The sequence below is a fragment of the Coniophora puteana genome (genome assembly GCF_000271625.1).
Source record: "Coniophora puteana RWD-64-598 SS2 unplaced genomic scaffold CONPUscaffold_1, whole genome shotgun sequence".
In the NCBI taxonomy this organism is placed as follows: domain Eukaryota; kingdom Fungi; phylum Basidiomycota; class Agaricomycetes; order Boletales; family Coniophoraceae; genus Coniophora; species Coniophora puteana.
Window position 1 is genome coordinate 3298755 of NW_006913053.1, and position 24616 is coordinate 3323370.

Sequence of the window (24616 nt, forward strand, 5' to 3'; positions counted from 1 at the left end):
CCCAGTCAGCTGCTTTTCCGTACATGTACTCCATCACTATAAAGGTATATTTGCGCGATATGATCAAATCGTAGCGTTGCCCTAGTCCTTGTCATGCTTATCAAGCATCGTTCAGGCGTGTACCAACTCAGTCGTGCAAATCTCAGGGTGGTTCAGTCAGCCCCTAACGTCCGAAGCCTGTCCGAGGTACCTTAAACCCAGTCGGGTTTCGTGCAAAATCTCCCAACACCTGATCCTACTCCTCCCCAGCGAACGACGCCCACCTTACCATATCGCAACATGTCCAACATCAACAAGCCCGTACAACACGTCGAAGGGTTCTTCCCTTTGAACCAACCTGAAATTGGTTCGCCATATTTGAATCTTGTTAGTTAGCCTCCTTGTCGCTCCTATCCACCAGTAATTGACACTTCTTAAACCAGGATGTCTTTCCTCAGAACAAAGGGCTTCCTGCTCTCTTCAAGCCTTTGACAATCAAGGGCACGACATTCAAGAACAGAATCTTTGTTGTACGTCCTCTTTGCCCATAGAGGTTTACCATTCCTTCATGATCTACGCAGGCCCCTATGTGTCAGTACAGCTCTGACAATGGCCATGCAACTGATTGGCACTTAGTCCACATCGGGGTAAGCTTGCAAAAAGTGGTCCACTCAGTATGACCGTGCTAACGCGAAGATCAGGGCTTTGCCAGCCGCGGTGTTGCAGGGATCGTGATTGAGGCAACTGCAGTTCTGCCCGAAGGACGGATATCGCCCGAGGATGCTGTAAGTAAATACGACTGCTGAAGTCGTCTTATATCTGAATTACGTAGGGCCTTTGGACAGACTCTCAAATTGAGCCGCTAAAACGTCAGGTCAACTTTGCTCATTCGCAAGGGGCAAAGATCGGCATTCAGCTAGCTCACGCAGGACGCAAATCCTCTACGCTTGCTCCTTGGGTGATATCGAGCGCTGACGGAACGCACAAGGCGAACACTCAAGTGGCCTACAAGGAGGAGAACGGCTGGCCTGACGAAGGTATGTCCGATACATGGAAAACCCCAGAGCTTTCCTGATCTTTGGTTTAGTATTCGGCCCGAGCGACATCCCTTATTCAGAAAGGACACCAAACCCGAAAGCTATGACAGAAGCAGATATTAAGTCTGTGGAAGACGCTTTCGTGGCTGCTGTCGAACGGTGCAAGAAGATCGGCTGTGAGTTTCAGGCCAAACTCCTCCAGACTCTCTCGCTAAATCACCTTCAGTTGACTTTATTGAGATCCACTCTGCCCACGGATATCTTTTCCATAACTTCTTGTCACCCCTATCCAACGATCGGACTGACCAATATGGCGGACCTCTGGAGAACCGCATGCGCTTCCCGCTTCAGACTCTGAAGAGGGTTAGCGAGGCTTGGGGAAATAAGCCTCTATTCGTACGCATCAGTGCCTCGGACTGGGCTGAAGGTCCGGAACAAGCCGAGGATGGTACCTGGAAGCAATGGGGCATTGAGCAAAGCAAAGTATATGTGGGCGAGCTACATAAGCTTGGTGTAGACCTTGTCGACGCTAGTAGCGGCGGAAACTGGTCGAAACAGAAGATCGACATCAAGCATGGTTACCAGGTATGCCGGATATAATTTGCACAAAGTCCTAGGTTTGAAATTTACTGTCTGATTTCAGGTCCACTTCTCTGAAGCTTTGAAGAAGGCCCACCCGAAAGTGACAATCGGTGCAGTTGGTCTGCTGACCGACCCGATCCAGACCAACTCGTACGTTCAGGATGGGAAGACAGACGTGGTCTTCCTCGCAAGAGAGTTGATGCGCAATCCGCATTGGCCAATCATTGCTGCGAAGGCTCTTGGAGCAGCAGTCAAGCCTGCAAATCAGTACGAGAGAGCGTTCCCAGAAATGCTGGCTCCTCCTAGGCACTGATCGCGAGACATGCCCACATGTGGAACTTGAACATCGATAATAATTTTGGTAACTATGAGCCGATGAATGCGACAAATAGACAGACGTTTGATTGCCTAGCAGATCATCACCGAGTCAGAATGTCCTTTGCATCTTGGTACTTTCGCTGCGTTTCCTTGATGACCTCAGGGTCGATAGACCACCCATCGCCGTTTGGTCCGCTCTCGAGCCCCTTCTTGTAGCCTATGCTCTTGAGATAGTCACGGACGAACTGTTTATCGAAGCTGGGTTGTGGCCCTCCTACTTTGTAGCGATCAGCTGGCCAGTACCTCGAAGAGTCTGGTGTCAAGACTTCATCGACAAGAATGAGTTTCTCGGGGTTTGACGGATCGGTGGACGGGACGAGACCAAACTCGAACTTCGTATCTGCAAGTAGCAAGCCTCGTTCTGCTGCATAGTCCGCAGCGGTCTGGTATAGCTTAAGAGCCACTGATTCGACCTGGTTATATCGATCTTGACCAAGGAGTTTGGCAGCTAAACATGATTGTTACGGCGCAATCAAAACGAGTACACATGCACTTGAGCAAGAAAATACCTTGCTCAGGACTGATGTTCTCGTCGTGTTCGCCCTGCTCCGCCTTTGTTGAAGGAGTAAAGATAGGTTCACCAAACTTCTGAGACTCCACCATCCCTGGGGGCAGAGATATCCCATGCACAGTACCGGTCTTCTGATACTCGACCCATGCAGAACCTGATCATCCATATCAATATGCCGAATACAGGTAAATACGTTAGGCTTACCAGTGAGATATCCCCTTACTATCGCCTCGATCGGTAAAACCTTTGCTTTCCTTACGAGCATGGTGCGACCCTCGAGCTGGTCGCGATATGCATGTACTTCCTTTGGCATAAGGTCAATGTCGGCCGTGACAAGGTGACCTGGGATGATGTCCTCCAGGAGTTTGAACCAGAAGATCGAGATACCGGTCAGCAGCTTCCCTTTCTCAGGAATGGCCTGTCCATGGCGAGAGATCCGGTTGAGAGACGGTGTCAGAAGATAGTGGAGAGATGGCTGACATCGCGGAGAATGACATCGAACACTGAGATTCTGTCGGTTGCGACGAACAGGAGGTGATCCGGAGACGACGTCGCGTAAATATCGCGGACTTTGCCTCTTGAAACTAGCGTTAGAGTCGGCAGATCGGTGGTGAGCAAGCCGGCCGCCATGATGATCGAGAGCGTAGTGCAGGCTACCCAACGCGTGAAATTGTGATAGGAGTCCGGAATCCGGAATCGGAGTCTTTGCCCAACTAATGGGCTATAGTCCAGTGCTACAGATTATTACTAGTTGCGTGTCTATTTACATGCTATAACGTATTCTATCTATGAAATGTCTGCCTCTAGGGTACACAGTGCCAATCTAGGATCTAGACAATGATGCAATGTCAAACGCTGGGGACGAGCCTATAATTGAATTTAGTTCTAAGCCCGTGAACGCATGAGAGGCACTGACTGGTCGTATTTGACAAGGTTATCCACGTTGATGAACGCTGAGGAAGCAAGCTGGCGAGCCTCTAGCCATACCCAAACCTGCGCTGATCATGAGAACTATTTCAATCTGGTTAAAGGGGATAAACTGACCTTCAGCAATGATGCAAGGTTACCCTGAGGTAGCTGTGTCATTGACTCTTGAGCAGTCATTTGACGCCCGAGCTGACGCAAAATGGGTAGAGCGCTCTTGAACAAGTCCAAAGTAGGGTCCAATCGTCGGCCAATGCCCTCCAGTAGCAAGATGGAGATGACTGTGTTGATGAAGTCACCTTCCATCTTCACGTGGTGCTGCCTCACGGCCACGAGAACATCCGTGAGGATGTCAGAGATCTTGATTTGTCCCAAGGAGAACGTTTTTCGTTTGACACTGAGCACAATGTGCTGCATTTTTAACGCAAAAGTCTCTGTCTCAATCGCTAATTCAGGAGTCCGACACCGTTCAACCATGAGTTGCCCTGTTCGGTAGCCATCAAACTCGGCCACAGCCCGGAAAAGGTCCAGGAAATTCTTGCGGTTCGTGGAATTAAGAGTCGTGATCAAGCCAGTGTCAATAAAGACGATTTCCGGAATATAACCTGCACATGATAGCTCCGTTAGCTCAGCTTGCCACTCAGGTGGAGAATGCCTGAGTTCGCGAAGGCGCCCCACGATGGTGTCGGATTCAAGGGGCTCCTGTATCAAATGGTGGGCACTCTTTTTGAACAAGGAACTATACATGTTGCGAAGGAAATCCACGGTGGTGGGCGGCTTTGTGAACTTGATCATGATATTGCCGGCGTGCAAGTCTGAATGTACAAAGTTATCAAGTAGAAGCATGTTCTGTAACATTCACGTTGAGAAGTAACCACTTAATGAATATTGTGTACTTACCAAAAATGCGTCTAGACCCAACGTAGCCACCTGTTCGTCGTAGGGCCCTCCCCCATTCCTCAAGAACAGTTCGAGAGGAAGAGCGTTTTCATACTCCTCGACAAGAATCTCCCGACTGGAAAACTCTTTCAGCGGGCGAGGGAATGTGACGGGTACATTCCTTGGTGCAAAATTCTTTTCAAAGATGACAAGATTCTCCGCTTCGTGCCGGAGATCCAGCTGCTGACGCATCATATCGCCAAAGACGTAGACTTCCTCCGGAAGAGAGATCCATTGCACGCCCGGTATCAACGTGATGATGTTGGCGAAGAAAGACATGATCGCAAGGTCTCGCGCAATGGTCTTTTGGATACGAGGATGAAGGATCTTGATTGCAACAGAGGCTGTAGGGACTGACGGGGGTGGATCTTGCATAATAACAGGAGCAATGACGGAGCCCGGCAACTTGGCTTGTCGTTTTGGGCCAAGATAAGATATAGGAATTAAGTCCTGTTTCAAAGTACCCTTGTAGACCTGTAATGCACGCCTAAGCGCCCTGTGACCGAGGTGTCGATGTTCAGTAACGCACCTGTGCGATAGCGCCTGTCCCAATGGGGCTTTCGTCAAACTCCTCGAACACTTCGTGGAAAGGCCGTTGGAAAACGCGTTCGATGATGCGCTTTGTGTGTTCAAATGAATGTTTTTTGGCGTGTGACTGCAACGCGCCCATCTTTTCGCAAAGCAGGAAAGGGAATAAATCCGCTCTTGAGGCGGCCCACTGAGCTAACTGTAGTGTCGTGTAAGTTGTATGCGATAACGCAGAGTTTGATGACGACTATTACCTTGATGAATGTCGGACCTGCCGCTTCCATACGAGAAACGAGGAGATTGTACCACCAGACAGCGCCCCATCTATCACCAGATAGCCTCCTCTCTGCTTTACCCACCAGCAGCATGGGCGTAGAAATGATAACTGGGACGAAGAGATAGAAAAGATAAATGAATCGGCGAGCTGTAAGGATGGGCTCCCAAACATGGTCTCTTAGAAGGTCGAATATGCGGAAAGCAATGGATCGGTGAGGTTCATGTGGTGATCCTATGAACTCTTCTTCGGGGAATCGGGGGCTGCACTCATTGCAGGGGATGAGGGTCGGGGAAGAGAATATAGAGGGCAAGTGCAGAGGCTGTCCCGGAGAATAGCACAAGACAACACCACCTACGACCGGGGCCACCCACCATAATCTACGCCATGCTGGAGGTCGGATGCACGCTTTTGTGAAAAAAGGGACATAAGAGGGATTGGTGCGGTGAAAGTGACGTATGGGCGGTACAAGCCTGAGAGTCGTGCTCGTGCGGGAAGATGCATGTTGACCGAAAGACGTGATTGATACTCTGAGTCCTATTGGAAGGCTAGCAAACCGGTGGGAGAACATCTGCAAGAGATCACGTATATGGTAGCTTGTAGGCTCCTTACGACTTCGCCGTCAGAGTTGTCCTCAGCGGGAAGAGCGTTGCTAGAAGGATGCGAAACCCTTGAGCGCAAAGAGAGAGAGAGGGCGAGTGGCGTTCGCCCACCCTTGGTGTTGATGTCGGTTTCAAGAGTGAAGACGTCAAAGGCACCCGAGCCGATGAAGTTTCAAGGGCGCATATCAAGGCGCATTCGATCGGCACCAGCCTGCGAGGCAGAACGGCTTCGGCCGGCGGCTGATTTTAGAATCACATGATTAGCGCGCCTATTAAATTATATGCGACGCGTCCTGTCCTTTTCGTCCGTCCGTGTTCACATGGACTAGTTTTCCTCCTGACTGCTGTTTCTATTCAAGAGAAACATCGGACTTACCTAAAAGCACCCTGGCTCTCTTGTGTCGGAATACTTCGGTTACTCTCGGGTAGTACGCACCAAGCCAGTGCGTCTCAACTTCCCAAGCCCGGCCGAGGTACGCGTGAAGGCTACAGTAGCAGATTTCTGTGATTATAGCCTTTAACAAGATTGAGACAGCAACATGCAGTGGTATGTTGAACTTAGGAGGGCTGGTAGGTTGCTGAAGCTATGCAGGCGCTCGAAGCGGCACCGAACTTTGAACTGGTTAAGCGCCCGTGGAAATCCGTCCCACTGCAGGCCGTAAAGCGTGTCGTTTGAGAAGATCAATATCTATACTTTATTGTAACTCTGCTTGGAGATAGATATGAACTTCATTAACTTCGAAGATGGCCTTCGACTGCTTCGACTTCCCCCTGGTAGATCAAGATAGCGAAACTTTACGTGACGTCACACGCGCTCCCCCAAGTCACGTCGGGGAGCTCGGAGTGACTCTCGTTGGCGCCTGTCTTGTTCCGCGGAGGGTTTACACCGAGCACGTTGAGCTCAGTATATTTCCATCCCCATTCACACCTTTAGCATCGCTTGCAAGCTATCCCTTGAACCCGCATTAAGAAGCCACTATAACACTCTCTACTCTCTAGCCTGACGATCTGCTCAAGGTGTGTAGTGTATATTCACTCGTGATCCTAATCGGTGACTGCCTCATGTCCACAAGTAATCTCCCTCTATAGAATGCCCAAGGCTCCGAAAGTGCGAAAGCAACGAAAACGACCTTCAGTGACCCACAAGGATCTTCTTCTTCGCCTCCTTCGGGAAGCAACAGCGGCAGAACTTGACAGCTTCAACCTCTCTCCCAGCACGACCTCCTCTTCCAAGCACGGCAGTACCAGTCCCTCACCACAGTCCCCCAGCCTCGGCCTCGACACACTTAACTACTCCAACATCCTACTACTTGAAGAACTCGGAGATGCACTGGATAATCGTACAGCTGTCATTAAGCGCCTCGAGCATCTCATGCGCGACTCAGGCAAGAAGACGCCTACAGACCGAGCTACGCTCAAGGAGTGCCTCCGCCTTGAACTCGTCTCGCAGCAGAAGTTTAGAAGCACAATCGAGGTCCTCAAGCACTCCGAGTTCATCAGCGCCCTAGCACCTCCTGAGGACTGGATCGACATCCGGGATGGTATACGAGAAATGACAGCACAGTTTGAGAAAGGCACGAAGAACCTTTGCAAACTGGGAGATCGAATCGCTAGCACCGTTGTCTCAGGGTAAGCATTCGTGATATTTTTGCTGTGCAATACTGAAAGCATTGTATTACAGTGGATCATAGTATGTTGTACCGTGTTAGCGTCAAGTCACATTCCGTGTAACTACTAATTTGTATTATCGTGTGTAATATCTATCGAGACCATCAATCTAATGGTTGTTTACTCCCGTGCGTATCTTTTTGCGCGGTATCTTGGGCCGATGTGAATTGCAAGGTAAGTCATGGGCACAGTGAGGAGGCAAATGAAACCGTATATCGTGTAAGTCCAGCCAGGCCTGATGGCTTTGAGCATGATGTCTATGACAGAGACGGAAATCGCCCCTAGAGAACATCTAACTATGTTATTCTATAATGACATAATCAGCCAGTGTTTATGTAGTCAGTGTATGCGCCCCACTTACGCATGCAGTAACGGAGGAGCTCTGTGTAGGGACTAAGTCCACCAACAGCGTTTGTTGGGCGCTCATGATGGCAACTGCCACGAAGCCCTCTTCAGGAAAACTTGTCAAAAGCTCCGTAGGCGCGAGTGAACAGAAGATAACTCACGAAGCATGCTTAATAGAAGCGGACCAGCGAGATTAACTTCTTTCTGAAGGCACCATCCGTAGCCGAAACACGCAGCGGCATTGAGAAGGACGAGAATCGGAACAATCCGTAGTCTAGCTTTCTCCACAGGAAAGTTTACGTCTGCCGAGCCACCCTCGTGTACTGCAGCCTTCTCTCGGTCTGTTCCAGACCCCTGTTTGAGCAGATTCTTGAAGCGTTTGTAGTCCCTGTCCAGCAGCCTGCCAATGAGAACGGAGCCTAGCATCATGCCACCGCCCGGAGCAAGGTAACACAGCCCGATCTCGGTTTCCGTAAGCCAAGGGTACACTTCCTCAAAGAGAGTGGATATGGTCGCAATGATGGCGTAGAATGCGGCATACAGAAACCCGTTGAGGACCAAAAGATTCAGGACGTCGGGGTAAGTGAAGAGCCATAGAGGGTTTCGAAATGGGCGAGGAGGTGGCCTTTCCTTGGACAGAGAAATACGTCCTCGACCCACCAGAGGGATCAAAGGGCGATAGATCTTCGACGGCATAACGCTGCCATCGTCGACTAAGCGCCGGAGCGTCTCCGGTAGAAAGCTGGGAGGATGTTAGTGATGGTAGGCTGCTACCGACTTGTAAACACTTACAGCAGCATAAAAACAAGGCATGCAGAGGACAGTATGCACAAGAACCAGAAGATCCACCTACGCGGGTATCGTGAGCAAAGCAGTAACGTCAAAAGCTAACAGCGTACCTCCACCCAAGTTCCTGAGCAAGGATACCGCCTAGAACGGGTCCAATACAGGGGCCAACCTATCAGCGATGGATCAGCGAGCTTGACTCTTGCCTTGGTGGAAAGACTCATACCATAGGTCCGATATTGAACAAGCCGTAAAACCCTCCACGCTCAGAAGGCGTAGCAATGTCTCCAATCACACCAGCACCTGGTACCTATCAGCATGGATCTTGCCGGGTAATTCAAATGTCATACCAAGAGCGATGGTACTAGCAGATCCGGCCGCCTGCACACAACGAAGGAGCATCAAAAGCCAATACGCATTGGTGGGCGTAAGTGCCAGTCCGACACAAGCTAGCGCAAGGACGAGGATGCACGCCAAAAATATTGGTCTTCGTCCAAGCCGATCGGCCATGGTACCCCAAAACATAGGTGCTGAGGGAGATGGTTAGATAGAGTTGACATGTATGTATGGCATCATTACTTACTGACACCTTGAAGTACCATGTAGACGGTGACCGTTAAGTTGATTAACTCCGTTGACTTGTTGAAAGCCACGGCAATAGTTGGGATAGCGGGAAAATAAATGTTGGCAGTAAATGGGCTATCGAAAGGGTTCAGACATGTTGTTGATGCGTTGCAGGACTTGCTGCAGGACTTGATCAGGGGTTCTCACCTGAAGATACCAGCCACTGAGGCTACCGAGACGATAAACCACTTCTCCCTATATGAGTATATGCTGTACGGTTTGTCCTCGACATCCTTCGAATTAACAGGGGCAGTTTGCTTCTCACGTTCAGGTCGTCTGCCAGTAGTCTCGACTGCTGCAGGCGGTAGCGGTATGGTCGTTTGAGAGTCGTTACGTTCGTCAGCGGTCATGAAGTGAGTAACACGCTGAGGGCGGTCGTCGTTCAGGTAAGCTCCTGAAAGTTGACCTTAAGTACGTCAATCAATATGTATAGCCCGATAAGAACCGCAATAAGGTCATTGAAGGTGACTGCAATGGATACTAACTCCCATCGGGGAAGCCCAGTCGGAACATAAATCCGATACTCCTGGTGGACCAACGTGAGACCAAAGGTAAATAGATTGGAGGCAAGCTCCGTCATTGGTTGCCTCTTTCTCGACCGATGTTGCGGATCGGCGCGGAAGGTTTCGTTCGCATCAGTGGGATCAACTAACGCCGACACGGGCAAACAGCTCGGTTGTTGTCACATGATTATTAATACTGGCGGTTGACGTTGAGCCGTCAATACTAAACTAGTTGTCCGATAGGTATGTAGGAAGGATGGAGTGAACGGAAGTTAACGGACACGAGGCATGCTTCTGTAAGATATCCTCAAAAGACATATGTTCCGAAAGTGGATTGGGATTGACGATATTATCGATTTTCAGCTGCTCTACCTGAAACATATCTTCAATTGAGATGCTAAAAACCAAGCATTAGCGGGAATGGCATACTTGGTCTTGCGTTAGCGTAAAAAGGTTTTCGGGAAGCTTTTCAAGGACGGCTGCTTGTAGCTTCCCAACGCCAAAAGGCAACGATAAAATCGGACGCCTTCGACCTGTGTAATGTAGCACAAGACGCATGATTTCCTCATACGTGAATACTTGATGATCCGATGAATCAAGCACCACTATTGATTCACAAACGCTTAGCTTACCTTCTGGTCCACCAGCCTCGATTATTTTTCCAGAAACGTCCTTCTCCACCTCTGGATCGTTTCTTGATAAGAGCTCAACAGCTCGGCCGATGTCCCCGACATATACGGGCTGGAAGCGAGTCTTACCTCCGCCAAACACGGGCATGAAGGGTAAGAACCGCGACATCTGAGCAAACCTCTACGGCAAACAAGACAAAAGAATTAGCATGAGTGCCGTCTTGAGGATGATGAAACAAATTACGTTGAAGAAAGCATCTCCAGGACCAAAGACGATACTGGGCCTTATGATAGTGGCGGTTGGAGAGGCGGCCAGCACAGCCTTCTCGCCCAATGCTTTCGTTCGCGAATAAGCTACTTTGCTGGTCTCGTCGGCACCAATGGCGCTGAAATGGATGAGCTTCGCGTTTGCATTTTCGGCAGCCTTGGCAACGTTTTCAGCGCCATGCCACTGCAGCTTCTCGGCGACGTCGGGCTTGCTGCTCATCGTTCCGACTAGAGAGACGACGACGTCGGCATCCTCGAAGGCTTTCGCGAGAGAAGAAGGGTCCGTTACGTCCGCCTTGCACGGCGGAAGAAGACGATGGCTGTCTTCAATATTTCGTGCTAAAGACGAGTGCACCTTGTCTGGGGCCCGAGAGGAGATCTGTATGTGGGGTGTCTTGTTACGGCTTAGGCCTGTCGATGCGCTCAGCAGAACTTTTGCAATGTGAGAGCCTGATGTCAACCAAGCTCATCAGTCACGAGGTTTGGCCGTGCAAGATTGTCCTCACCAACGAATCCTGCACCACATATTACTATTCGCTGAGACATTTGCGGAGTTCAACGGCGGCCTTCACAATGATGTTCGACTTTGGAAGATGCTCCACGAAGTTAACCGTCCGGCGGGAAGGCATGTTTGGTGTAACTGAGGGATAGGAGGCATAAATCGGGTCAGCGTAAAAAGAGACGTCATTAATCATTGGAGGCCATAGCCGTCGCTTCCCTCTCAGAAGCGCGGGTTTCTCCGAGCCGCTTAGCCGAGCTTCGGGGTTCTCGGGGCAATGACAGCCGGAGACAGGATCGGCGCGCGTTTATGATCCGCTGTTAATCTTGCTCAGGCTCATTCATGACAGCAAAAGGATGGCATGCAAGGGGCGCGTTGATATGACATGCGTGGTGTCAAGAACACAACATCCAAGCAAGCGACAAAAGGCGGTATTTGAGCTTGCAGCAACAATCAGGCCTCCTGACCATGCGTCATAATGTAATGGTGAGGACCACGAATGGAATCTCAGGGAGGATATACGATCGGCCGAGCTCCAATGCTTGAGACCAGCCGGTTTATAAACACGCCCGCCTCGGTTGATGGTGACCTTTCTTGCACCCGAGCATATACCCAGCAGACCTCTGTCCACCACCCCTTACCCCATCGCTGCGCATACACCAACACTGGCTTCGACGGCCATGTTCTCAAGTCACGTCCATTTTCCTCCGGAGCTCCCAGCGCCTCATGGGGACCACACCTGTCAGGTAGAGTCCTCGACCCAAGTCTCCATGGGACGTCCAGACTCATATGAGGCTGTTGCAAAGGTGGGCCAGTACCCGAAGATGGCCCAGTGCAAGGGAGCGCACGACCGAGAGACATATGACTTATGCTGGAAGTGGGCCAGTCTCTCTGCAATGCCGTGCAACGGGTCCGGGGAAAGCATCATCTTGACTGAGACCTTGGACTCGTCTCAGTTCAGCCCCTCCACAGTGAGTGTTGGATTAAAAGCGTGCAGACCATCGGTGCTGACGACGCCTAGAATCTGGTTCTGCAACGCTCAACAGCATCCGATCGCCTCCTACTTTTTAACATTTCTAAGGACAAGAAGTCCTTGGTTTTCGACTTCACGGGAGGTCTGGGCGGAGGCAGCGTTCGTCCGCAGAACCTCGCTCGTTCATCATCGGCTCTCACCCTTCCGACGAAACGGTCACAAAAACATACGTCGTCGCTGAAACGTTCCCTCTCCGTCACCAATCGAGCCTTCGCACGAAGTGGCAGTCAAGACTCCTCATCTTCGGATTCGTCCACGGAGGGAGGTGATGATCTTGAGAATGGCCTCGCAGCCTGATCGTCGACTGGTAGTTTGGCCATGTTGGAGGTTTCCTGGCACAGTAGAATAGATTAACATGACTTAGTATACATACATACATCATCGACGCCAGTCGCATTTGTGAAAGTTACCCAGTAATAACGAACTTAATCAGCATCAATGACCATACCACCGCGTCCCCGACGTATGCGATCTTCGAGACCACCCTCGCCACCAAAGACTCGTTTCTGTTCGTGACTGAGGAATCCGCCCATACCCTTGGACTTGGCCCGCAACCTTTCTTCTTCCGCAAGCTCGGCTTTCTCCTTCTCTAGCAGAGAGATGAGCCGTTTCTGACGGTCCTGCTCGTGCGTTGAGGCATTTGACTGCATGGCAGCCAAACGAGCAGCGCGGTCTGTAGTGCCGTTGGCGGAATTCTGAGATGGTTTGGATGGCCTTGAACTGGGTGGAGCTGATGGAGACCGACGGGTGCGTTTAGAAGTAGGACTACGCGAGCGTTGGCGCCGATCCTCCACAGGGGCCATGCGGCCATCGTAACGGCGTCGGTCGTTACTGCCGTCGGACTCATCAGACCGTGGCCAAGTATCAACACGGCCAGGTTCGCGACTTGGAGGATCGCCGCGAGGATGAGATCGAGCATCAGGAGTGGGACTGCGTTTACGTTTGCTGGCATAGCGATCCTCGTCTCTCCGGCTATCGCAACTTGGGCGAATAGGCGAGCGAGAGCGCCGCGAGCGGTCATACCGATCATGTGAAGGCGAACGACGGGATCGACCGTTTCGGTCGTATGAAGGCGAGCGACGAGATCGGTTATACCGGTCATACGAAGGCGAATGGCGACGGGGACTCTGACTTCGTGAGTAAGAGCGGCTCCTACCATGCTCTTCCAACCGCGCTCGTTCTTTCTTCTCCTTCTTCTCCTTCTTCTTCTCCTTCTTGTCTTTTTTAGGTTTGACACCGTTGCGTTGTTGCATTTCTCGGAGGCGGAGAGGGTTAGACATCAAAGCTTGGTAAGCGGCTTGCTCCTGCTGCTTAATGGCAAGTAGAGGGTCTTCGCGAATCTTGGAAGCAATGTCACGAGCAGTGTTAGCATTTTGAACCGCGATGAATTCCTTGTGCGAGGCACCAAGCTAGAATGAAGGGCGTCAGTCTGCATAATGCTTGTGCACCATCGTCCGCAGAACGCACTTTAGCATTGTCGTCAGCGGTCAAAATCTTGTCGACTCGCTTCTTGCCCAGAAGATAGTCCTCAAGGTCATTGGCATTCTGACTACTGCCAGTGGCAGGTGTTGAGTACATCCATTCCAACTTCTCGGTTCGTTTCTTGCCCGTTTGCTCTTCTTGCAGTCGCTGAAGTTCCTGCAGCTGTCGCTCTTCCTCTTTCTCTTTGCGTAGCTGGTCTAATTTCTTCTTCTCTTCGAGCTAGATATGACTGAATGAGCAACCGTTGAAACTAAGCTAGCAAAAGCCTTACCGCTTTCTTCTCCTCCAGCCAGACCCGCTCCTGATTCTTCAACAGGAGCGGGTGCCACGACTTCTTCATGTTCAAATCTCCACCACCCATCTTGAATAAACTTGTGTCTGTTGTAAAAAAAGGATGAGGTTTTAGGAAGAAGGAGGCGCAGTGCCCAATGGAAGATGAGTGTTGAGGACACAAGGGGTTGAGTCCAAGATGAGGCTGTGGGAAGTTTGACCATGTTTGGCACCTGCCCTATAGGTTTCCTTCGCACCTAACTAGTAACGAAGCTATGCTCATCTAGTACGCTAACACTGCACACACTGTTCTCTCATTCCCCCCCTTCGCAATTTGCACTTGGCTTAAATCATGGCAGGCTCGGGTGATGATTACGGCCAATTGGAGAGCGAAGAGGCCAGCCACCAGCCTGTGTCAGTCTTCAGTTACGCTCGCGGTGTCCTCGCTTGTCTCACCAGGTTACGCGTCATGGCAGGCCCACAACCTCGATCTATGCACTTACACGAAGCGAGATGACCAAGGGCATCGCAAACCGCTTCGTACATTCTCAAGCTTACATATTCCTTTACCTGGGCATGGCAGCACTCTCTGTGACAACTGTGGTTCTCAGTCTCTCAGACGGATGTCCAGGATTCGCTTTCTACGTCCTGGAAGTAATCGTTAACATGTCTATGATCCTTGAGGTCGCTGTGCGATTTGTTGCATTTGGTCGGGTGAGTACTACGACACATCGGACATTAGCGAGTAGTATCCTTAGGTCACCATGCTCTTGCGCAGCAATTTTGGCGCTCACCATTCAACGTGCTTGACCTCATTCTTACCTTGTTCTGCGCCATCACGCTGCTCGTCTTAGCATTTGCGGGTTGCGGCGCCACGAGCAAAGAAGAAGAAGTTCTTGATACCCTTCTGCTGATTGCACGGAATGTACTGCAATTTGGGCGTCTAGCCGCGGTGATGAGACAGTAAGTGCTTGAACTATATTTTAGCATATTTCGTCCATTCAAGTGTCTGCTCAGGTCAGGTCAATCAATTTTCTCTCGCCCAAAACCGATCGATATTTCGGCGGTTCGACGGGCGGGGTATTCGAGCCTGGATCTAGACCTTGAGGATGAGGAAGAAGAAGATGTCGAGAGCGGGCGGCCTCTAGTCGATAACCCGGTGCTCTTTGACACTCGGGATCACGATCCCTGGGCAGAATGATGGTTTCTGTTCCCACTTTCCTGTAGCTTGCCGTTCGCGTCGGGTTTGTTCCCGCGAAGCTGAAGATTCAATTCGAGTTTATGGACCTTAACTTATATTAACTGCTTTCTTTCCTGGATTAGGTAGATTTCCGTTTAATCGAATGCTACGTAAGTTACGGCTCTGGCCCCCAGACTTTACACAGGTGTGACTTCTTGTCTTCCGTGCAAAGTGCATAATGCGATCGCTTCATTGGGGCAGGGAAGTAAATGTCGGCATGAACAGACTTTATTGAGAGCGAGGACGCAGCCGGCGCATACGAAGGAAGGTTCAGGGGTACTAACCGGAGCAACGGGACGGCTCCGCGGGCCAGGCACGGCGTGCCCACTTCACGATCGGAATCAGGGCTCATGATAAGCTACCATGACGAGTCCGGAAATGTTTTGAGGCGCGTTGGGTCCGTGGCGGAAGGAGAGATTAATTTGGCGAGACACAATGAATGCAGTATGTGTTGATATCATTGTGTACATTAGCGAGGCTATTGACTTGTTGCAAGGTTACAGCTCGTTTTGCATTGAGTTTCGTGGCAGGATATGGCGCAGCGCTGTCCATCTTTTTGATCGATGCCGAGGCTGCGAAGGTTGCATGTGCCTACGACGGGTGGATTGAAAAGCTGGGGAGGTGAAGGAGATGGTTGTGGGTAAATATCATATTCTGCTGCGGTTCTCTGGCGTGATCACAAGGAAGTGGAATCAGTTGTAATTTTTTTTTTGGAGGCCGGCGCCGGAAGCACTTTGTAGAAGCGTGAGTGGGTGTGAGAGAGGGAAAGTGAGCTAAGGCCGAATGCCGTGTTGGCGGATCGCGCGGTTGTACATGTCGGATTGCCCACTTAGCGCTTGTCCAAATACACCGCGCGTTGTTGCTACGGTAATCTTCCGTCCGTGTCCCTGGCCGTCTCGATTTTCTCTTGCAACGAGCATGCATCAGCCTGTTCTTTGCTGATTTCCACTCCTTACTCCCGTGTCCTACCTGTACACCGCACAGGCCCACGACCGTCCCTGTACACTAACACTATTACACCCACTGTCCTTCCTTCCATCACCTCCGCACGGCTGCTGTTGTCTGGGATAACTCCTACCCTCATCCCAAGTCATGTCATGGTTCGCAAAACGCCACCAGTCTGCTTCCCAAAAGTTACCCAAGGATGTTGACTGCTCCGTTTCCACCGAGAAGGTCCCCATGCGCTCCTCCGATACGCCCGGGAAGCAGCCACCCGCGCTCAAGTTTAATACTCTCGCTGCAGCAGTCATTGGCAAAAAGCCAAAGCGACAACACCCAACCCTAGGTATCACTATCCAGGAGCCCCCATCATCTCAGCCTTCTCCCACAGAACCTCACAGACAGCAGTATGCAAATCGTCCCCCGTCCAAGTCTGTCTCAACAGTCAGGTCTGGCGACGACTCTATCGTCCTTCGCACCCCTTCCGACGCGCCCAGAAACCGTTCCTCGTGCTCCTCATTCCCTCGCTCTGTGCTTACCCTATCAGACCCCGACCCTTTTGCTGCCAATGCAATAGCTGTTCCTTCAAGTGCTGTCCAGGCTAGCCGGGTCTCCGTCCTTTCCAAGGTCTCTAACGAACTCTACGTCAAGTCTAATGATACGCTCTCCCCTATTAACCGCACTTCATTCGCGTCTTCTTCCTCCAAATCTCAAGATGCTTCCTTTGAGATGACTCGCTCCATGTTCTCCAGCCCTCCTTCCTCTGTAGTCACGTAGGTTTACTTCATGCACTCTTAGCATCTGTTTCTTATCTCCTTCCCCAGTACCGATCCGGGCTCGACCCGCCCCATGTCAGCCGAGAGCTCTTGGGAATATACCGCGAAGCCCGCCCTTGTCAAATCCACTTCCGTAGCCACCTTGACGGAGAAAACCCGCAAACCGAATCCGCAAATCCTGCGTCCCCGTCTGCCAAGTCGCCCAACGGATCCTGGCTTCACTCGCAGTAATTCTAGCATAGCACAGTTAGCCCGGAAGAACGTTTCTGAGTCATCCATGTCTCCGATACCTCCCATGAGCAATACCCGCCCTCTCAACCGACACCCATCAATCTCACGTGTTGCGGTCCACCCTCCAAATGCGCCACCTCTTTCCCAACTGCCTCCTATCCCAATCGCAACGCCTCTTTCCCCGATATATACCAGCATTCAAGATAGCGAGGATCATTTATGTCCTACTCCTTCGGGCTCCGATTCATCATCAAGCATATCGTTCGCTTCCTCCAACTCGTCGTCTAGAGACCTTGGTCTGGAAGAACACTATAGCGCACGGTACAAAGCCACGAGAGATCGGAATTGGGGCTTGGATAGGGATTTTGGTACGGCACACAAGACAAAGGAGCATGATTACACTGCTCTCGCAGACTTCGCGCTGGGACCAGGGCCTGTAGGTGGTGATCATCCACAGACCTCACCTCAGACTCTGAAGAAGGCGATGTCGGTTTCGACGCTGCATATGTTCAAGGACAGCTTGTCCATGCCTTCTAGAGAGGACAAGTCCATAGAACCAGAACTCAAGAAGCAGCGCTCGTTTCATCAGTCTCGCTGCCCTCCTCCCCTCGCGCCGCTGCCACTTAGGCATTCCAATTCATATGTTCCACCCAGAACGTCATCTCTGCAACCAACTAGCCCTGTTGAGTCACGAAAGGGTGCCTGTGCCGTTGCATCACCTGTCATTCGGAAACGACTGTTCTCTGGTCCCTCACGGAGGCCTGTGACAGCGGCAAGCGAAGACGATGATCGCTCCCTGTTCAGTATACCTACAGATAGTGGCCACCAGTCTGCGGGACATTCGACTAAGATCAGAGAATCTATGCTTTCTGACACGTTCTCAGTCACATCAAGCTCGACGACTGGCACGGATTACGCGCCACAGCGGATCATGTCACCTGCGGATATGTTCAAAGTCGAGGAATCGTTGCAGGACGAGCTCGACGCGAAATATAGCGACATGCAGCACAACCGTGCACGGGGTGTTTCTTTCACATCCGCCTCGGCATCGTTCCTCGCGGACCACCCCTCTATTTCTGAGTTGTCGCAACGTGATGCGCCGGTTTCGTCCACGAAGTATCATCCCCCGGCGCGGAGCTCATCGACGGTCGCTAAGCCTGCTAGCTCCTCTCTTCGGTTGAATGTTTCCTCGCGGCCTGGTACTGCTCAGCCTGGCCCGACGGCAATGCATGCGGAGTCCCCCGTGGAGAACCCCTCTGCATTGCTTAGCATAGGCCTTCCATTGCCACGCGGATTGCGGTCTCGCCCGACAACGGCAGACACGACCTCTAGTGTGTCTTCATCGGGAAGTAGGCGCCTCAATGCTGCGCCTATCAACCCGCTGTCTCCACGACCTCCTCCCTCCCGGAGGCGGGTTACGCCGCAGCACGGAACCGTGGACAAAGTTCCGCACCCTATCTTGCGCAAACCCTCATTCTTGGAGATCGCAGACGAAAGCCCTTCCCCTTCATACCCAGTCTCTCATCCCTCCACGGCGGCACGTGGCTCTTTCGCGCGTAGCTCAGTGACACCGGCGCCGCTTGAAGAGGACAGTTTCCTTGATATGGGGAAGGATTCGCTTGACATACCTAGAGATAGTCTAGACGAGTTCGGCAGTTAAGATTCTTAGCTCAGCCCACTTTCATTTATGCTTGTCACTCCTTTGCACTTATTCCTGCTTATAACACTCACCCGTGCGTATTCTACCATATCTCACTGGCCTTTTCGGCACATAGTCCTTACTTCGGTATTGTCTGTTTTATTAGGTTACATAAATGCTTGCACTCGGCTTCGTTTCCTTACATTGAAGTGCAGTTACCATTACCACTTATATTTTGAGCGAGAACAAATGCAAGTTTGGATCCATCCGTCATTTATTTCCTGATTGAGTCATCGACAATCGAGTGATAAGAGCAGTAGTTTTAGGATTAAGCAAATATACAAGGAACGAAAAAGTGAGTCCCGACGTTCAGTTCGTTTCGTCTGTGTGATACCCTGCGCGACGCATGGCTCCAAGCCTGTGGCGTGCAGCACCGAGGTCCTTCTCTAGCTTCAAGATCTCCACTTGTTGCTCCATTTCGCGCCTCTTGAACTCCATGCCCGCCATGTTCTGGTAGTCAACGTCTTCCTCTGCAAGCTGCTTCGCAGAGATGGACTTGACTTGGCGAACGAGGGCCTTGCAGGCGTCGGTGACTGCCTTGGCGGCGAGCTCCAGCCGCTGCTGTGTCTGGGACATTAGGTTCGCCTTGACACGCGAAGCGGCCACGAGCTGGGCGGTTGCGGCGGACACCTCGTTCGACGCGACGATCAGCTGCTCGATAGAGTGCGTGCCGGACAAGACGCCGTCTGCGCTCTCGATGAGCAGATTTGTCGCGAACGCGACGGCCTTGGCGGCGGAGATGAGACCTTCCGTCCAGCGGTTGTTCTTCTTGTAGAACTGCTGCACCGAGCTGGACCCGCGGCCCTGCGCGACGATCTCCTGCTGCGACTCCGTAGCCGCCTGGATGAGGCGCGCGATCGCGTTTGTAATAGCCATCGCGGCGGACAGGATGGAGTCGTGGACCTGGATGTCGACAGCGCTGAAGCGGCTCGTGTCGCGCGGACGCGCCATGAGTTCCTGCAGGCGCCGGGTGGCAGCTTCGATCGCCTGGGCAGCTCCAAGCATCTCCTGCTCGACGAGATCGCCGATGTCGCCATTGGCTTTGGCGAGCGCTCCGCCCTTGCCCTTGGGGATGAGTGCATCGACGACCTCGGACAACCTTGCAAGACCACCGCGAACTTCGCTGTTGTTACGCATCGAGACTTCTTTTCTCTGAGCCGGCTGGAGAAGGTCCAGTTTGTACGATTGCAGGTTCAGGAAGAAGCGCAAGCCAACATCTCCTGCAGCCTTGCCGACGGAGATGAGCTTGTCCGAAGCATCATCATCGTTAGTGAGGCGTGTGATACCCTTGGTGTTGATGAGGACATCCGACAGCACTTGTGCGAATTCGTTTGCGCTCTTGATGACGTCGACGTGATCCCCGCCCACATCACCTCCCAGGTAAAGGTTGAAGATTGTTGCAAAGTCGGTCGCATTGTTGTTCGCCTTCTCAATCATGGAGAGCGTGTACTCAGGCGTTGAATTGATGTTACCAGCTTGACTGGGAGATTCAAGTTCGTAGATAGCATCATCGACTTTCTGCACACAAGCTTGTAGGATCGAGTCTGATGTCGAGGATGAGCATCGAACTGTCCCACAAGTAACATAATCCGTTCGAAGAGCACTTACCAATGATCTTGTTCAGCTTCTTACGATTGTCCAAGATGAGAGTATCGATCTGGGCGTTGGTGGCCTCCTCGCTCAAACCCTGGGTCTATATAGACGGTGTAAGACGATGTTCCCTTGAGTATAATTGGCAACGTACCTGTTGCGTTTCCGAAAGTTGCTGGATTGTGCTGTCCATACCCTCTTGAAGAATCGCAATTTCTTGGTCCTTCTCTTCTCTCAGCCGCTCAAGATCAGCGCTAGAGCCGTCAAGCTTAGATAACAAGTCGTCGATTTGCATTTGCTTGGCCTGAAAACACAGTTGGCATTTTGTACGGAGAGGACACGGGATGACACTTACACGCAGTGAATCTTCCAGCTCGGTGAGCTGACGGTTGTACTTGCCGAGAACATCTGAGACCTCTGAATTTTTCGACCTGGCAGCATCGTCTGCACGCTCGTTAGCAAATCTAAGATCCCGACGGAGGCGTTCCATGTCTTCTTTTTGAGAGGCCTTGATCCTGTCAACGTCGAAGCGAGCACGATCACGCTCGCGAATCATGTCGGCCAGCTCCAGGTTTTTGGCCTTTAGATCACGCTCCATGCGCTCCATACGATCCACGGCTTCCTGTGCAGAGTTGGCTTTCAGCTGCATCTGCTTGAACTTGGAGAGCATGTCCAAATGTTCGGTACGCAGTTGACTGTAGAGCTTGGCCAGCGCCTCGTACTTGTTCTTCCACAGCGTGACCTGATCTTGCAGCTGCCTGATTAGCTCATCCTTGGAAAGCATTTGAGCATTAATGTTGGCAGTGACGCCACTAAGCTCGCCCTCCAAAGCTTTAACTCGCTATAAAATAGTGAATTCATTGCATGGGACGCATAGAGTGCTTCACGTACTCGGTCATACTGTTCAAGAAGTAGCTGATCACGCTCAAACTGCCCACGCATGTTCAGCAGTTCGCGTTCATAGTTGGCTACTTGCTGAGCGGCCTGGTTGTTATACTGCTGCATCTGTTGCTGCATCAGCTGCTCTTGGGCGAGGCGTTCACGCTCAGCCTGTTCTCGCTGTCGTTGTTCGAACTCATTCTGCTGCAACGATTCAAGCTCGAGTCGCCGCCGTTCCTCCTCTGCGCGCTGAGCCTGAAGAGCTGCCTGTTGATCCTCGTATTGCTTCAGCATACGGGCCTGCTCATTGACGGCAGCGGCATCGGGGGATGGGGCGGCTGGAGGGGGCGAAGGAGACTGAGCGGCTGTCTTCGGTCGCGCGGGGAGGTCAGGAGCATTTCCGGTATCCGTGAGATTTGGTGGTTCCTTGAGAGTAGCTATTGAGTCACTCTCTCTTTACTAGTGCTCACAAGTACTAACCTGGCCCAGCTTAGGAACATTGATGAGACCAGTAAGATATTTGAGATTAGAACATTCGTAGTAGAATTTCCTTAAGCTATAGTGTTGTGAATTGAAGCGCTGGCGGAGGGGCTCCAGAGCTTCGATATCGTTCGTTCCTTTGTAGCGCTTATGAGCAGTTGGCGCATTTCAAAGTCATACCACGTACTTCGGTGCATCGCTCTCAGCATGCTAGTGATGAAACGGTAAATTCCCCAACTCTCCTTCACCAAAGGCACAAGCGACGATATGCGACATTCATTGTTGGCAGAATGCCGGAAGTGAGCAAAGACCATTCGTTGGAAGGACTCGATTTGGTCTTGTAAGCCCATGAGGTCCGAAATAGTCTCGTATCTGCTCCAGTCAGGTTGATATTCGCGAGGCAGCGAAGTAACGAGTGAACACACACCCTTCGTTGGGATCATCGATACCCTTCAGAGAAATGTACTCTTCATACTCAAAGAGACCGTTGAATTCCGGTCGGAAGCGATGGAACCGAAGCTTGGCCAAGATGAACTGAACATAGGTCCTGATCAGTGGGCCATAACCTGACAAGACTAATATTAGCTTCCGTGATCCAGTGGTATAAGAGTCACACCTCTCTGGCTTTCTGCTCCAACTGTCCTTGCACAAGTCTCAAGCCAGCCCGTTTGACCATGCGCTTCTTTGATCGTCTGGACACCAATAATTGATACGCGAATGTATGATGATGATGCAAATGACGCACAATAGGATGGCCTTCTTGCAGAACTTTATGGACTGTAATGAGCGCCTTGAACGTTTGTACCTCGTCAGCGAGAATGGGCTGTACGCGCAGGCCACTCCAGAATGAGATGGAACTATGATAGTCCCAAGTATACACGATGCATTCTACGATGGAGGGTGAGCAACGAGGACTGATGGCGAAAGTTCAGACTAACTTCGGACATGTTTCTGTTTGGGCGCACTTTCGTCCGGACTTGTAGCCTTCTTGATGTTGACGGCCAACTCTGTCTCGGCCTTGTCCTTGTCTACAGGACGTGTGGGATAGTGCACGTCGTCATCGCCAAAGCCTCTGCGACCGAAAGACCTGAGAAGTCATCAGACGAAGTTGCAACAGCAATTTTGACCGCGTTTACTGACATTGCGCCTTGCGAGAGCCCGAGATATAGCTGTTAGTGGGAGATGGAAAGTGGGTGAGCTTGGTTGCAATCTGTCCACTTGACTGCCCGCGCAGGCGCAGCTCTACTGGTGGCTGGGGGAGCGGGAACAATTCGCGTCACAGGTGTTCTCGGCCCCGTGCGAACTCGACACCATGTTGTCTGCCTTGCGCTCATTCACGTCAAGACACAGGCCAGTCGCGTCTGCTTTCAAGCGAGTATCCCGGCCGCGGCTACCCACCGCAAGGGCTTTCGCGACTGAGGCAGCAGAAGCGGGAGGGCAAAATCTCTATAAGCCTAAGAAGGATTCTTTACTCAGTCCGACAATATGGCTGCTAGGCTTTCTTCCTGTCTTCGCTTTTGGTCTGGGTACATGGCAGGTCCAGCGACTGCAATGGAAAATCAACCTCATAGACGAGCTTGAGGAAAAGCTGCATCGAGAACCCATCCTCCTTCCCAGACATGTAAAGTGCGTCAGCGAGTTGTTCTGCCTGCTGGGTGTATACTGACAGTGACATAGTCTATCTGCCGTGCCAGACTTCATCTACCGCAGAGTTCTATTGAAGGGCAAATGGGACCACAAACACTCCTTGCTTCTGGGTCCACGGGTGAGAGAAGGTGCACACGGCCATCATGTTGTCACTCCTCTCGTCCGGTCGGATGGTTCGACCATCCTTGTCGACCGAGGTTTCATCACGAACGAGCATGCAGACGACTACGTCAGAGGCGAAGACGCAGAGGTGGAGGTCGTGGGGATGCTTCGGACGTCTCATGTCCGCAATCGCTTCACGCCAGACAACGACCCTCAAGGAGGTCACTGGTATTGGGCCGATGTTGACGCCATGGCGAATTACGCTGGTGGAGAAGGTGCCAACGTGCAGCCAGTTTACGTCGAGCAGATTGCAGGTATGTGTTCACCTTGGCGTTCATGGTATACCCTCTGAACTGAAATTACTTTTCCATCGTCTTTGCAAAGATTACAACGATGGCGAAGCACTGTCCCGTATCAGCAGAGGCGTTCCCGTTGGCCGTTCTGCTACGGTAGATGTCCGTAATGCGCACCTTTCTTATGTGATCACATGGTAAGTACTGATTGACTTCCACTCGTGCACTCATTCAACGCCGTCTAAACCGCAGGTATTCATTATCGGCTTTCACAGCAGTGATGTTAGCCAGGTTAGTCACCAAACGTCGTGCACAACATAGAATCAGGCCCCTCCCACGTTAGGTACCCCGTCGTTGGTGTGTTCATTCTACTGTAGTTGGCATATTCCCTCCACTTTCTATCCTGCCTTGTGATTTGCGTCAGTTGCTATTCAACTGTTCAACATTCAGCGTTGAGATCAGGCTTTGGAGGTTTGTAATCTTGTCCGTGAATCTGAAAGCCCGACCGCAGCTCAACATTAACTTTGAGTTTTGGGGTCGGTCGGCTCAAATACCTTGCCCGGCATTCGTTTATACGCGCCAACTCAGTGACACTCTTGGGGTTGCGCTTGTCAGAACACCGTCGCAACCACAACGTTTTGAACTTTGTAAGACGCAGTAGTAACGTCACGCAACTAACTTGTTTCTTGGGTTCATTGACAGTGGAACAAAAAGGGTTTACAATTCTTTATGCCATCAATAATAAATGATTATCTACCGATGCATGTTTTCGCAGAGCATTGACAGGGTAACAGGGTATCGGCCCGAGAACCGCAAGCATCTGGAAGAGAAACGAACACTCCGTGTTTAAGTGGGAAGTGTCTTCGAAGTGTCTAGGCAA

The 24616-nt window shown here is 51.4% G+C and overlaps 10 protein-coding genes across 10 annotated transcripts; 5 read left to right on the top strand and 5 right to left on the bottom strand.

The window, feature by feature from the left end:
- The first annotated feature begins 128 nt into the window (after positions 1-128).
- Positions 129-3088, top strand: CONPUDRAFT_79234 (NADH:flavin oxidoreductase 2). Its single transcript, XM_007764638.1, has 12 exons — positions 129-186; positions 250-366; positions 423-509; positions 561-626; positions 681-764; positions 812-1016; positions 1067-1192; positions 1243-1601; positions 1660-2424; positions 2486-2641; positions 2692-2903; positions 2966-3088. The coding sequence occupies exons 2-9, from the start codon at positions 280-282 to the stop codon at positions 1909-1911; spliced, it is 1266 nt and encodes a 421-aa protein (XP_007762828.1). The 5' UTR covers positions 129-186; positions 250-279; the 3' UTR covers positions 1912-2424; positions 2486-2641; positions 2692-2903; positions 2966-3088.
- Positions 3089-3230: 142 nt separating this feature from the next.
- Positions 3231-6049, bottom strand: CONPUDRAFT_96252 (ABC1-domain-containing protein). Its single transcript, XM_007765474.1, has 6 exons — positions 5133-6049; positions 4880-5077; positions 4312-4824; positions 3532-4260; positions 3404-3480; positions 3231-3354 (listed from the first exon to the last, which is right to left on the bottom strand). The coding sequence occupies exons 1-6, from the start codon at positions 5721-5723 to the stop codon at positions 3336-3338; spliced, it is 2127 nt and encodes a 708-aa protein (XP_007763664.1). The 5' UTR covers positions 5724-6049; the 3' UTR covers positions 3231-3335.
- Positions 6050-6658: 609 nt separating this feature from the next.
- CONPUDRAFT_161667 (uncharacterized protein) lies at positions 6659-7547 on the top strand. Its single transcript, XM_007765475.1, has 3 exons — positions 6659-6771; positions 6828-7383; positions 7436-7547. Exons 2-3 carry the CDS (start codon positions 6845-6847, stop codon positions 7443-7445), a joined length of 549 nt encoding a protein of 182 aa, XP_007763665.1. The 5' UTR covers positions 6659-6771; positions 6828-6844; the 3' UTR covers positions 7446-7547.
- Positions 7543-9527, bottom strand: CONPUDRAFT_43782 (MFS general substrate transporter; the record flags this gene model as incomplete). The annotated part of the gene is made up of 9 exons (XM_007764214.1): positions 7543-7728; positions 7784-7872; positions 7929-8509; positions 8560-8616; positions 8667-8725; positions 8780-8856; positions 8904-9083; positions 9137-9252; positions 9325-9527. 9 exons carry the CDS (start codon positions 9525-9527, stop codon positions 7543-7545), a joined length of 1548 nt encoding a protein of 515 aa, XP_007762404.1.
- Positions 9528-9852: 325 nt separating this feature from the next.
- On the bottom strand, positions 9853-11136 carry CONPUDRAFT_96256 (NAD(P)-binding protein). The gene is made up of 5 exons (XM_007765476.1): positions 11083-11136; positions 10554-11026; positions 10313-10490; positions 10110-10258; positions 9853-10052 (listed from the first exon to the last, which is right to left on the bottom strand). Exons 1-5 carry the CDS (start codon positions 11120-11122, stop codon positions 9909-9911), a joined length of 984 nt encoding a protein of 327 aa, XP_007763666.1. The 5' UTR covers positions 11123-11136; the 3' UTR covers positions 9853-9908.
- A 585-nt stretch (positions 11137-11721) lies between these two features.
- On the bottom strand, positions 11722-13996 carry CONPUDRAFT_96258 (uncharacterized protein). Its single transcript, XM_007765477.1, has 4 exons — positions 13862-13996; positions 13576-13809; positions 12097-13517; positions 11722-12046 (listed from the first exon to the last, which is right to left on the bottom strand). Exons 1-3 carry the CDS (start codon positions 13949-13951, stop codon positions 12534-12536), a joined length of 1308 nt encoding a protein of 435 aa, XP_007763667.1. The 5' UTR covers positions 13952-13996; the 3' UTR covers positions 11722-12046; positions 12097-12533.
- A 171-nt stretch (positions 13997-14167) lies between these two features.
- On the top strand, positions 14168-15321 carry CONPUDRAFT_116090 (uncharacterized protein). The gene is made up of 5 exons (XM_007765478.1): positions 14168-14274; positions 14337-14574; positions 14639-14823; positions 14878-15245; positions 15302-15321. The coding sequence occupies exons 1-4, from the start codon at positions 14213-14215 to the stop codon at positions 15059-15061; spliced, it is 669 nt and encodes a 222-aa protein (XP_007763668.1). The 5' UTR covers positions 14168-14212; the 3' UTR covers positions 15062-15245; positions 15302-15321.
- Positions 15322-15954: 633 nt separating this feature from the next.
- Positions 15955-18924, top strand: CONPUDRAFT_79240 (uncharacterized protein). The gene is made up of 2 exons (XM_007764639.1): positions 15955-16812; positions 16864-18924. Exons 1-2 carry the CDS (start codon positions 16193-16195, stop codon positions 18704-18706), a joined length of 2463 nt encoding a protein of 820 aa, XP_007762829.1. The 5' UTR covers positions 15955-16192; the 3' UTR covers positions 18707-18924.
- A 5-nt stretch (positions 18925-18929) lies between these two features.
- Positions 18930-22935, bottom strand: CONPUDRAFT_116092 (ANTH-domain-containing protein). The gene is made up of 12 exons (XM_007765479.1): positions 22835-22935; positions 22633-22781; positions 22440-22582; positions 22311-22386; positions 22122-22260; positions 21882-22066; positions 21695-21831; positions 21227-21640; positions 20691-21176; positions 20490-20639; positions 20354-20438; positions 18930-20289 (listed from the first exon to the last, which is right to left on the bottom strand). Coding segments are annotated over exons 1-12 (3201 nt in total). The 5' UTR covers positions 22837-22935; the 3' UTR covers positions 18930-19054.
- A 71-nt stretch (positions 22936-23006) lies between these two features.
- CONPUDRAFT_116094 (mitochondrial protein required for respiration) lies at positions 23007-24129 on the top strand (the record flags this gene model as incomplete). Its single annotated transcript, XM_007765480.1, has 4 exons — positions 23007-23320; positions 23372-23757; positions 23828-23933; positions 23989-24129. 4 exons carry the CDS (start codon positions 23007-23009, stop codon positions 24077-24079), a joined length of 897 nt encoding a protein of 298 aa, XP_007763670.1. The 3' UTR covers positions 24080-24129.
- Between the last annotated feature and the right edge of the window lie 487 nt (positions 24130-24616).

Coding starts and splice junctions, on each gene's coding strand:
- CONPUDRAFT_79234 (XM_007764638.1), top strand. CDS start 280: ATGTCCAACATCAACAAGCCCGTACAACACGTCGAAGGGTTCTTCCCT. Junction 765..811: donor GGATATCGCCCGAGGATGCT/GTAAGTAAATAC, acceptor TGAATTACGTAG/GGCCTTTGGACAGACTCTCA. Junction 1,602..1,659: donor ACATCAAGCATGGTTACCAG/GTATGCCGGATA, acceptor GTCTGATTTCAG/GTCCACTTCTCTGAAGCTTT.
- CONPUDRAFT_96252 (XM_007765474.1), bottom strand. CDS start 5,723: ATGTTCTCCCACCGGTTTGCTAGCCTTCCAATAGGACTCAGAGTATCA. Junction 4,825..4,879: donor GGACAGGCGCTATCGCACAG/GTGCGTTACTGA, acceptor CGTGCATTACAG/GTCTACAAGGGTACTTTGAA. Junction 3,481..3,531: donor ACCTTGCATCATTGCTGAAG/GTCAGTTTATCC, acceptor TGATCAGCGCAG/GTTTGGGTATGGCTAGAGGC.
- CONPUDRAFT_161667 (XM_007765475.1), top strand. CDS start 6,845: ATGCCCAAGGCTCCGAAAGTGCGAAAGCAACGAAAACGACCTTCAGTG.
- CONPUDRAFT_96256 (XM_007765476.1), bottom strand. CDS start 11,122: ATGTCTCAGCGAATAGTAATATGTGGTGCAGGATTCGTTG. Junction 11,027..11,082: donor ATGTGGTGCAGGATTCGTTG/GTGAGGACAATC, acceptor GGTTGACATCAG/GCTCTCACATTGCAAAAGTT. Junction 10,259..10,312: donor CGAGGCTGGTGGACCAGAAG/GTAAGCTAAGCG, acceptor CGGATCATCAAG/TATTCACGTATGAGGAAATC.
- CONPUDRAFT_96258 (XM_007765477.1), bottom strand. CDS start 13,951: ATGGGTGGTGGAGATTTGAACATGAAGAAGTCGTGGCACCCGCTCCTG. Junction 13,810..13,861: donor GGCTGGAGGAGAAGAAAGCG/GTAAGGCTTTTG, acceptor AGTCATATCTAG/CTCGAAGAGAAGAAGAAATT. Junction 13,518..13,575: donor CCGCTGACGACAATGCTAAA/GTGCGTTCTGCG, acceptor CCTTCATTCTAG/CTTGGTGCCTCGCACAAGGA.
- CONPUDRAFT_116090 (XM_007765478.1), top strand. CDS start 14,213: ATGGCAGGCTCGGGTGATGATTACGGCCAATTGGAGAGCGAAGAGGCC. Junction 14,575..14,638: donor GATTTGTTGCATTTGGTCGG/GTGAGTACTACG, acceptor GCTCTTGCGCAG/CAATTTTGGCGCTCACCATT. Junction 14,824..14,877: donor CTAGCCGCGGTGATGAGACA/GTAAGTGCTTGA, acceptor GTGTCTGCTCAG/GTCAGGTCAATCAATTTTCT.
- CONPUDRAFT_79240 (XM_007764639.1), top strand. CDS start 16,193: ATGTCATGGTTCGCAAAACGCCACCAGTCTGCTTCCCAAAAGTTACCC. Junction 16,813..16,863: donor CCTCCTTCCTCTGTAGTCAC/GTAGGTTTACTT, acceptor CTCCTTCCCCAG/TACCGATCCGGGCTCGACCC.
- CONPUDRAFT_116092 (XM_007765479.1), bottom strand. Junction 22,583..22,632: donor CAAACAGAAACATGTCCGAA/GTTAGTCTGAAC, acceptor CCTCCATCGTAG/AATGCATCGTGTATACTTGG. Junction 22,067..22,121: donor ATCGATGATCCCAACGAAGG/GTGTGTGTTCAC, acceptor TGACTGGAGCAG/ATACGAGACTATTTCGGACC.